The sequence below is a fragment of the Rhea americana genome, unplaced genomic scaffold, assembly GCF_003343005.1.
Source record: "Rhea americana isolate MKP2758 unplaced genomic scaffold, rheAme1 scaffold_325, whole genome shotgun sequence".
Classification (NCBI taxonomy): Eukaryota; Metazoa; Chordata; class Aves; order Rheiformes; family Rheidae; genus Rhea; species Rhea americana.
In genome coordinates this window covers 453841-465892 of record NW_028186452.1, presented here as the reverse complement: position 1 = coordinate 465892, position 12052 = coordinate 453841, and the positions used below count along the sequence as shown (strand labels likewise).

Genomic DNA, 12052 nt, shown 5'->3' with positions numbered 1-12052 from the left:
AAAAAAAAAACCTCCCCAAATTTGGTTCAATTCTGTTTGTTCTGAGCTGAGCCATCACAGCTGCACTAGAATTCATAAAACACGTGCAACTCTGGGTAAAATATTTTCTTCTAAAAGCACAACCACTTTACAAGATTAAAAGTCTAGTACATTTCTAAATATTATTCATATTGTACAAGTAGTGGTTGTTAATTTAAAACTTCATTAGTAAAATTACAGTACAAGCATGATTAACCTCCAGAATTGCAAATCCCAGACTCCAGTGGAAAGCTACATTACATTTTCAGTAGTATATTATCTTCCACTTTATTCCCAAACCAGTGGAGATGGYGGCATCTCGGATGGTTGAGCAACTGTGGAACTAGAATGCAAGAGATACAGAAAATCAGTGTTCATTTGCAATAGCTAACAGACAAGAAAGTTAAGGCTTGATTAGTAAGCAAAGATTTCAAAGGAAACAAAAAAACCCCCAAGACCAATAGTAAACAACACTGATGACGAATACTTCAATGTACTTTTTTTTTAATGATTCCTCACCTATCACTGTCATTCATTTTAATGGTTTTACAATGTAGTTTTACAATGAGAATTCAACTCATCAATCTGTCAATTTAATTTTTAACAGCCTGATTTGGGTATTTTCATGTATTTTTTAAAATATTGCTTGAAATTTTTGCACATTTTACTTAAATTCAGCTTTACCTGCACAAAATTACTCTTTAATGTAATCACTCATATGCTTAAAGTATTCTTTGCAGCATTTACCTATGGGTCTTCCCTAATTTATGAACATAAAACATAACAACATTTTGAATGTGTGACTTGTGTACTACTAATAAATGTGAATTAGTATCAGATGTGATTACATACAGTTACCTAATAAAGCTCTTAAAAGCAGCAGACTGAGGGTTGATGCAGAGAGGCACTCTGTTTCCTTTCTGCTGTTCCAAAATGAACTGATGAATGATTTCTGTATGTGAGAGAAAGATAAAAACACCATACCACATAGATTAACACTTTTTGCTTCAGTAAAAAGCAATCTGGAGTGGAGAATAATAGTTTCCTTCACTGAAAGTATAGTTCAGTAAGGATAAAATAAGTTTTCCTAAAAAAGAAGAYAAAAAGTTTTCTAGTTTTCCTAAATCTCATCTGACACATTCAGTCTCATACCTTAAGTTCACAGGGAACTTTTATATGCACACTGAAATAAATGTATGTACAATAAACCCCCAATCACTACTATAATACTAAATCAATCATAATCAATTACAGATTTAATTCCAAGAATTTTAGGATATAAATTCTTGAAAGACAATTCTTAAGTTGAACTTCATTTACGAATATTGAAAACACAGTTCTATTATTCATTAGTGGTATGTAGTGGTATGCGAGATGAAAGAAAATAAAGAAGTATCCAGTCTAAATGCTTAGTCCATTTTGGTAGTAGCAACCGATTTCATGAATCAAGCACAAAACTGCCATCTGAGAAGGTTAAAATAAAAAAGTAAATTTTCATAAGGAAAGAGGAGCTCTATATGCAGCTGCTAGACAAAACATCTTTTTAGACATGCACCTGTGTACACACACATAGACACAAACACACTCGGGGTGGGGGGGGGAGACAGGGGGAAACAGAGGTAGACGGGGGCGCCTGGGAGGTTCGGAAATAGGCTGCTCTTCTACATGCAGCAGCAATGAATGCCAGAACAAATCTCCATACATCTGGATAGTAAGTTAGAGGCGATGTGCTGGAATTTGCATTGTTGTCTGCAAGCTTTCATGGCAGTTTTGTGAATAAAACATTACAGAAAACATAGCAGAGCTATGTAACCCACTGAAAAGTGATGGACAAAGAAGGGAAATGGAAAGAGTAACAGGATAAAAACAAAATAATGTTACGTGAATTTGTAGAAACTATAAATGTGAATTTCAGAATCAAAAGTTCAGGATATATCTAAAATAAGTCCTGCTATCATTGGAACATTACAGAGCATTTTTTCCCGCCTGATAGAACTATGTGTTAGAAAATGATAACACATTTCTGCTATTTCAGGACATATAGCTCACTTGCTCCTTTTTGTCTAATTAACATTGCCACTAAATAGAACCTAAATCCCTGCCAGTATTCTAATATTGCATTGCTTATAAAAGGAATGCTATCCTGACTGAATCTGATTTCAAAAGAAATAAAGTCTATTTTATGGCTTGTTTTTTATGATGGAATCAGACTCCAAATCTCTAGTGCCACCAAGTAACGGCTGGTGTCTAGTAACTGTCTACACTAGTAGTTTCCCCTTCCAGGCATCCAGACTGATTTTCCTCATGATGGCATATCAAGACCTAGAATGAGTCTTTTATGTGACTGCCAGAACCACAGTGTGGCATCAGCAACAGGGCTTATGACAACAGCTGCTTCAAAAGCACTTGACATGGACATACCAATATGAGCAGAGTGTGAAGATTAGATAAAATTAAGTGGGAGAACTATGAAACTACTCAGCTTCTGTTACTTGCTATGATGCTGACTTTTTCTGAGGATAATTATCACAATAATGCCTCCCATTATTGTGATATCCATAATATCCCATATATCCCATAATAGTGATTTCTCTTTAACCAGCAGCACAAGAGACTCAGTAGCACAGGGAATGTTGGCTCCAGATAAGAACCCTATTAAGGTTAGAAAACAATAGACTTCCAAATGTCAATGACGTGTGTGACATTATTTAATGTCAGAAAAACAGCAAACGATTCTGTTCTTTTAGTGTAAAGGAATTTGTTCGAGTATATATTATGGAAAAATATCCCCCAAAATCCTAGATTAGTAATTACACTCAGATTGCCTATCCTAACTATAAATTATTAACAGATGGAGCAGGAAGATGAATCCAAATGCAAAGGTTAACCACTACTCACCTTTAACTTGCCGAACAGAACTGAGGTTCTTTTCAAAAGTGTCATCAAATTTGGGATTAGTGATGGGCTCAAAATCACTGGTATAAACTCTTCCAGTAGATGTGGAAAAACAACATTTACACATACAAGTGTGGTATCGCAACCGCCCTTCATCAAGATACGGGTGAGCTAAGGCATCCTTAGCAGATATTCTTTTGGACTGAAATGTTGCATAGGAAAAAAAKGAAAGAAAAGACATTTTCAGAAGTACTGAAACAGTCTAAAGGATATTTACTCATCAATTTATTCTCAATTGTTTTATAAATCCCAAACCACGTAAAGAAATAGTTCTTATGAAATGTTTTTGCTTTGCAATCACTTTACCACTAGGGGGAACGTTTTACTTAAAAACAAGCAAAAATGATATTGATCTTTTAGTACAATAGCTAATGATAGAAAATGCTTCTAATACAATTTTTGGAAATACATTTTACAATAATTACTTTTTCCAGATAACCTTATTATTATGAATGCTATAATAATCAAAACAACGACTAATAATTTTAACGTTAGCAAATACAGAATTTTGTAGGTCCATATTCTGCAAAATATTTTATTTGTGTGTAAATATGTATCTAAAATAAAACACAAATTTAAGCCTCACTGAGGATGGAATAAGTCAGGATATGGCATAAGGAGTTCTTAGGAATACTTTGCAGGTTAAGTTTCAGAAAACCAGTGATGAAGGAAGTACAGAAAAGGTGCTGGTCAGAGCAATGGATTAAATTATGAAGTCTTATTTCCATGTCACTGAGAAATTTTTTGTGCGTAGCCCAATAAAAGCACTCAATCTTTTCATGTGTCCAATACCATCCTGTCTAAAAAGGAGAATACTATCTGCTTCTAAAATACAGCAGATAGAAGTGCTATTGAAAATCCAAGGTACAATTAAATACTTTGTCATAGGTGAATTTAAAAGATGTACACAGAAAAAATTTACTTACTCAAAGTGACAGAGCAAAAGCAGTGACAAAGCTTGAATTAGAACCCAAGAATCCTAATTCTCAAGATATTTATAGATGTTATCATCCCTTCTGAAATAAATATCACCTGTTCTAAAGGGTTGCCCTGTTTCTTTAAAAAAAAAAAAATCAAAACAAAAACATATTTATTTCAATGTGATTTGGGGATACTAGTATTCTGAAGGTCAGCAGAATTAAAAAGTAAAAATTAAGTTTGTTTACATAAAACTTTTTATTTAACTTTTCTGTGATTTCTTTTCAGGAACGTAGTCTTAAGATTCTTTAAAAATCCAAAGATAATTCCTTCTGAAAATTCCATCAGCTACAAGCTTTGTCCTTTGCAGTGTAGTCAGTTTGTCTGTACTTTATTTGAAGGCATTCTACTGTTAAGATGAAATAACTGAGAAGACTAATTCAGGTATCAGGTTTTCCAAAGATAGTTTTGTACAATAAGCCCAAGAGAGGAAATTCAAAATTCACAGAAACAAATTTCTACTAGAAAAATAGAAACTTGGTGGAAAAAGATCCTGTTATGCAATTGTGGAGAGGCACAGGATTTTTTTTGTGCATTGAAAGACCATGCACACCCACGTGTCTCTAATTAGAACAGCATCAAAATATCTGATGTTCTGCTACCTACACCTAGCTAGGAAAAGATGGAATGATTCATTAACACCCTCATATCTCTAACTCTATCATATCTTTCTTCAAAAGACCACTTGATTTTAAATGTGAAACTCCCATTCCAGGGGAAAATTCATTGACTAGTTATAAGATGACTCCTATGCACTTTACAGAACTAAAAGTACTAAAATGTAGTCAAGAAAATCAGTTAAAACAGTTCTTACCCACAAAATTCATTTAAGTAATGGATAACAAAACATTTTGTAAATCAAAAGGTATTAGATTTATTTTAAATCATACTTACTGGATCAAAGACCAACATCCTGCAAAGGAGATGAACTGCTTCATGTGTAGCTTGACTGGAAAGTGTATAAAGGACAGGAAGGGATGGCTATAAAGGAATGAGAGGAAAAAAAAGTACAAATAGTTGCCACATCACAGCTCAGTCAGTAAGAAAATAATGTTATATCACGCATTACTTTATAGTTACCAAGGACAAATATCCTGTAAAAAAGGATGTGCACTACCTACTTCTTTCCAACAAGATTATAATCACTATTGGTAAACTCAGCAATTCTAATAGGCAGTTAATTGGTTATTTTTTACTTAGTTGAGATGTAATCCCTAGACAAATCTATACTTCGAACACAACATTTACTACAGAATAGTCACTGCTGCAACCACAGTACAAACCTACAACAAAGTATAATGTTCTCTTTCTCTCTATCTCCCCTTCATCATCAGTTACTGATGAGTTATAAAACTAACAAATTCTAATTCTTGGTGAGCTACTGATGTAACAGATGCTGAATAGGTTTGATTATCCACATTATTTCCAGTATTTCATTTTTCTGATCTCATTCACTGCCAAATTATGGATTATTTTGCCTTTCTTTTCCCAGCCAATCCATATCTAACTGAAAGTAACATCTAGTACAATTAAAATGACCTTCAGGCATACAGTGTTTTAGATAGAAATAAATAGGCCAGCTACAACAGCTTGAAGGAATGGGGGGTGGGGAAAAGGGAGGGTTCAGTAAACTGCACCTTGTTCTACAGTGAGGTACTCTGGGCCTAAACTGCATGCTAAAAAGGTACAAATAAYCCAAAGGTGATACGCTCCCTGAAGGAATGTATACGGCTAGCTCTAGCAGCGCAATACTCTGCTTAGGCCCACAGTATTCTGACTATACAAAAACACAGCTTTGCAGATACTCTTCTCCTGTATTTCCTCATTTTGCTCACGCACACAGAAGCACAAGGGCCTATCCATTCTGCAAGTTCTCAGTTTTAGCTGAGAGTGAAAAATATTGTGGCACAAATACTCAAGATAAAACAGATTTTAAAAACTAGCTATATCCGGCACTTGCTGGGAATATGAGCATGTAACCTTCCCTAGAGCCAGGAATTTGAAGGCAAGTACAAATCTCCTTAGCAGTAAGTGCTGTAAAGCAGATTGGTTATACAGCTTCAAGTATGAGGTCAACCTCTTTTCCAATCTCAGCAATACAGTCAGGCCCTGCTAGTTTGACAAGCAGATAACATTCTAACAAGATTTTACTTAACATATTAAGTTACCATTTGACAACTTTTAACTTCACATATTCTCTAGCCTGAAAGTCTCCTTTGACTCTGAAATTAAATGTTAACACTAAGATAGTAAAATGCAAACAAGACATTTCCTCYCTTTTCCCCAGGATTTCTAAAATGTTGGAAGAAATATTGTCTGAAGTATATAAAATAATAAATAAATAAGTTAATTTTATATGTCATTTATTTGTTTTAAAGCATTAGCTATATCCTGGACATTCTGGAAGGCGCTCTGAAGACTTGGGGCTTTTTAGTTTTTAGGTCGTAACAATGTCCGATTCCAAAATAAAGTACCATGTTTTCCTGTTTACATTATTCTCATTTTCAAATCTATGTATAGAAAATAGTAGAATATAAAATAAGTATCCTAAAAATTTGTAAAGGTATTCAGTTTCTGTAATGGAAAATAAAGTTTTAATTCTCTTTTACCGTAATCCTCCCAAAAATGCATCAATAACGCAGTTGAAAAAGTTTTTGCTACTTGATAAAGGGTGCCCTAAGGCCAGTGCTTAAATCCACAAAATCACAATCCTATTAAAGAACTAAACAAAAAAACTAACCAAAAAAAACGCCCCATAGATTTTAGGACAGGCACTGCTGCAAACAAAACTCCTAGCAGGGAGTGTGTTACTGTCCAAATCTAACACTCCTAAAATTTTCATTATTAAAAAACAAAACCACACACACACACACACACACTCCTACCTTTGTCCTCCTCCCATGAAAATTCAAATAGCATTTTTATTGGTTAGTGAATCTAGGTGTTGGGAAGAGCCAACAGGGCAGGAAGAATTAAAGAGTGTGTTCCACTAGTGTGTATGATTAATGAGTACTAAGATGTGGGAAAAATATATTAGCTTGTTGACAAAAGTGTCAAAAATATTTTGCCAAAAATACAACAAAGCATTTGAAAACTAGCTAGTATATTTATGGGACAATACTCACTGACAAAGTTAGGCTTTATATTAAATTTGCATGGATCCATAGGATTTCCAAAACTACGTAAACATCTATACAGATGTACTGTCAATGCAGGAGACCCTCTGCAGCTTTCTGAAATGTACTGTTAATTTTAATTTACGTCTCCTGCCAATATTATCAATTAAAATGAATATCTTCTTTTAAAATAACTATGAAAACACTGTCTCTTAAAAAAAAAAAAGAAAGATTCACTTGTAATTCACTTGTATCAGTAAATCAAGCAATATATATGAGACAGAAGACAGAAATGCACTTTACTAGCAAGAGCTTTATCTCAATAGCAGTTTGGATAACTACACCTTTAACTAGTTTCACTGCAACAACTAATCTTTGGTAAACCTGATTCAGTTTACAGTTAGAGATATCTCTGAGATTAAATATCCAAATAAAACACTTACAAACATATGTATAAATGCCATACTAATGAATTTTTTTCTGGCCTGAGAATTCAACCATAATGTAAAACAGAATGATGATTTAGCAGTAGAATCCTGCCCAGAAGAAATCCTAATTTTTGAATGCTAACTGAAGGATAGTCTTGACCAAGTGTAAGGAAAGCCATGAGATTAATATTAAGCTATACCTGTTTATGAGGACCCCTGAGTATATGTGCCTTGGCGCCTTCACAAGCCGTCCTCATAGCTTCCAGTGACGGTGTTCCCAACAGGTCTGTGATCAAATCCAACTGTAAATAYAGAATATAGATACGTCAGATCTTAGACAAAATAATATTCCGCACAGTAACAGCAGATTCTTAAGTAAAGTTTAAAGAATGAATCAACTGGAAAACACTGATGGTATAGCTAAAGAACGTTAACCTATATAGTTAGTAGGTAGCAAATGCAAACATTTGCAACTTAACTGAAAAAGTCTTAACAGAAGTTGACTTTTAAGTTTGGGAGGTTTTTTCTTTACTGATTTAGTAAAATAATTTGTTGCAATTTTAAAAGTCAATTTTACATCATTATACAAATTCTTAAGTATCATTAATGTTGAGAATATTTAGTTTTTCAAATGAATAACACAACTGCATGTCAGCATTGCATCCCAATATACTACACAAAATGACCCCAAAACCAGGTCAACTACTATTTTACATAAAACATTTTGCCATCAACAGAAATAACACTATAGACAAGGTTAAAAAAAAAATCACAGAACTACAGCACAAATTTTATAATTAAAATTCCAATAGCAAGGTTTGAGATATTAATTTGAGCAGGAACACTAGACATCGAATCATTTTACAGAAAAGAATTTTTAAAAAGAAATGAAGTATCATTAGCAGGACTTCTCATAATTTTTTTTCTAAATTAAATTAATTAAGTGTACATTATTAGGTATTTAAGCTGTGTGTTCAATTCATGTCATCTTTGTAAATTATATAGATTTAATTAAAATGAGAATTACTGCATCTCATTTGCAGTATTGAAATGACAAACTCAGAATGGACAAGAAAAGAAAATACATCTATCCAGCATCAGAGAAAGGAAAAGAAGTGGTGCTAGTGAAGAATATGAAAGTTATCCAAAAAAGAGCAAAGATGATGTTGTGGTTAAAACTTATATCAACTTTAAATGACATTACATTTTGTTCACATTTTAAATTTTGGAAAGCAACACACAAGCTCTTACTTCATTTCTACAAGCATGTGTGCATATACCCCTATGTCAAAAAAAAAAAAAAAAAAAACACTCATCAAAAACCCTCTAGAAGTCTAAAAACAAACAAACAAACAAAAAACTAAAGAAGCAGTGGTGAGATCAGCACCCAAGTCCCAAGTGTTCACTCGTGACCATCTTCCACTTGAGCTAATGAGGAATTGCAGAGCTTTCCTCTGAGAGTTCATTTATTGTCATCAGCATGCAGGTTTGTATGCACTCACTTCGACTGTTGATATAAAATAGTGAAAGGTGACTACTGTTTACACATCAACCTATGTTACTCTTCAACTGGCATGTTCTCTTCCTCTTTTCCCACTTTCCATCAGAAATACCAGTCTATAAGCTGTCTTAGCATACATGCAACTTCGTAACTGGATTGAACGTACGTYCTCTTATTTACCTCAGTAACATGTGGCCAAGACTATGGTTACTTCGTAGAAGAGTGACAGTAAAACATCTGTATTTGTGAACAGATGGAAAACTAAACAGAAAAAAACCCTAAACCTTAAGGTTTTCACATGTGGAAAGTATATATTCATGCTAGCAAGGAGGAGAAGCAAAACCAGCTAGTAGCAATTCTAATACTAGCTAATTCTAATTCTAATACTTCACATACTCAGTTCATGCTGAGGCAACCCTACCATTCTCAATAATGCACTGCAGTCTGCAAACAGTTGCTCCCAGAACTACTTATTATTTTCCAAATTATTGTATTTATTTATAATTTTCCTCTTTCAACCATGTTAATTTTTTTCAGAATATGGATATATATCAGATTTTTTTCTGTATCCCTGATTTGTATCCACAAAAGTTACAAACAGAGTAAAAAAAAAAAAAAAATCCAACAATATTTTAGGAACTGATTTCAAATAAATTCATGGTCTTAATCTACCTTCTGCAACCCAGCTACCTACAAAACTGGTAGCTGTATCGCAGCTACAACTGATATTTGTGTTGGTTATTTTCTCTGTGCATGCATCTGTCCTGACATGCCAAACAGCCTGCAAAACTCACCAGAAATGCAACCTCACATACTTGCTACTGCTCATGGGAAACTGCTACCTTAGGCTGGCAGTATTTGCCTGATTCTCCTTTCCTCCTGACACACTGATCCTTCCAAATGGATTTTGTTTATTGTCTCAAGCATGTGAACTGTTATCTTAAGGAGGATTAAATAATAATCAGAAAAACAGGATATAGACTAAAAGAATTGCCAAATCTAGGAAGGTGGTTAGAACTTAGCACCGTATTATCTGCCTTTTACATAACAGTGTACAGACTATTCTTTACAGCAGAGAAAGGCATTTGCTCCCACAGATAATCAACAAGTGAAAGGTCACCCATCCTACACCACAGATGCATGAAAAGACAAAATTAGATTTAATTAAATGCTTCTTGAAGTATATCTAAAAATTCTTAACTTGCATTTGTACCTTTAAAGAGGTATTTTTAAATAAAAATAGATAATATAAAAAACCCTAACTATTCTAAACAGCATTGATAAAAAGCAAAAATCATAGAAGTTAGGAAATACTGTATTTGAAAGTATTTCTAATTAGGTAATCCTCCGTGTAGATTATATCATTTCTTTTTGTAATATATTCCATACAATCCTTATCAAAAGATAGTTAAGGTAACTTCAGTAGCTAACGTTAAGTACCTTCACTGCTTTCAACACACTACTTAGCAAAGTTTAATGTACCAAAGTCATCAGTTCCAAACTGTTTTGTAATTTAAAGCTTTATCATCTTTATCATACATTTGAGTTTAAAATTTCAGTACTGTCAGTTTTAACATGATCTCTTCCCTTATCTCTTCCAGGAAAACTTCAGYGTGAGGATGGCTGTACTCATGCCAGAGAGTTTTTGGTGGCCTAGTTAACTCCACTGGGTGAACGGCATCACCATCTTTAGTCCACAGTCTACACTGAAAGGCTCAGCACAGGTATGAACAATAGACTGTAATACAGACTAGCTCAAAGCACTTATATAGACACTATTGACCTTTGAAGAATACTGAATTTCTTGGAAGATAATTAAAGTGTATATGACAATAACTACTTAAACCATTCTCCTGCATACAGATTATAAAAGATCCAGGAACTCTCAACAGTTAACTTTACTCAATTGAGAAGTCATATAGAGTGAACAACATTAAAAAAATACATAATAGTATTCTTGTTATCTTATGAAGGTTTTTGCACTTTAAATTTCAAGTAAGATGGCCAAGACTATTAAAATCACATATGTGTATAGCTTATTGGAATGCAATGGAAGATCAAAGATTAGAGCAAAGAGGGTCATAAATACTTCTGAGACTGAAATGGAATAGCTGTCAAATTTAGCTAGGCATTTGATTACATTCACTCTCTTCACAAAGGTAAAATGAAGACTTATCTTATGATCCGATAACATACCAATGCTCTCTAGAGTGATTAGTATGTTTCTCTTATGGGAAGACTACTGTGGTGATGTGTAAGTACCACTAGACAGGACACAGTATAGAAAAGATATATATAAAATACACACACACACACATATATATACATCTATATACACATACACACAGGCACAGTAACAGTTTAAATATATGAATATTTAAAATAGCATTCTAAGGTAAAAAACATCTCCCCAAAACATGGAAATATTATGTGCAAAAACAGACAAGAAAAGTAAAGACTTTCGAATGATGAGAATATTTCCTTTAATAAAAATTCAGAATGCGTTTTTATTTCTTGCTAGTCAATGCAAGTAGTCTCACAACTTTACTACCATGTAATTTCTAATCTGTAGATGATTACTAAGAAGATTCAAGAAAACAAACATTTTTATGACAACACATTTTGTTTCACCTGCTAGATAAATTCACCCATCCCTAATACATTACTGCAGACATCATTTTGGAACCTACTGCAAAAACTACTTCAAGATCAGAGATAAATGTATATTATGTCAGTTTGCTTAGTGTTAGAATGGTGATGACAAAGTCTGGTCTATTTGATGTTTTTGTACCTGACAATAGGTATACAATAAATAAAAATATACAATATGTTCTTAYGTACTCAAACATTGCTAAAATGAGACAGTCTGACCACTACTAACTGATATTTTAAGTAGTTCTAAGATCAATACTTTATTTCCAGACATATATTGATAGACACTTACTACTTTCTCATATTAGTTGTTACAAAAAGCTTGTTCCCAGTTACATCACCCTCACCTTATTTCAGTAAGATGCTACAGTAGACTTTGGTATTGCAACGGATTACAGGAGATT

The 12052-nt window shown here is 33.5% G+C and overlaps 1 protein-coding gene across 2 annotated transcripts in view; it reads right to left on the bottom strand.

Annotated features, from left to right (window-relative positions):
• The window catches only part of NLK (nemo like kinase), a 66919-nt gene continuing 54867 nt past the window's right edge, over positions 1-12052 (bottom strand). Inside the window, exons 7-11 of one of the 2 annotated variants that reach the window (XM_085310734.1) lie at positions 7696-7797; positions 4846-4932; positions 2917-3115; positions 877-970; positions 1-361 (exon numbers count right to left, since the gene is read on the bottom strand). In XM_085310734.1, coding sequence (XP_085166860.1) covers positions 307-361; positions 877-970; positions 2917-3115; positions 4846-4932; positions 7696-7797 — 537 coding nt within the window. In that variant the 3' untranslated portion in view covers positions 1-306. Of the gene's footprint in view, positions 362-870; positions 971-2916; positions 3116-4845; positions 4933-7695; positions 7798-12052 lie in introns of both variants that reach the window. The other variant, XM_085310735.1, reaches the window with a different exon arrangement.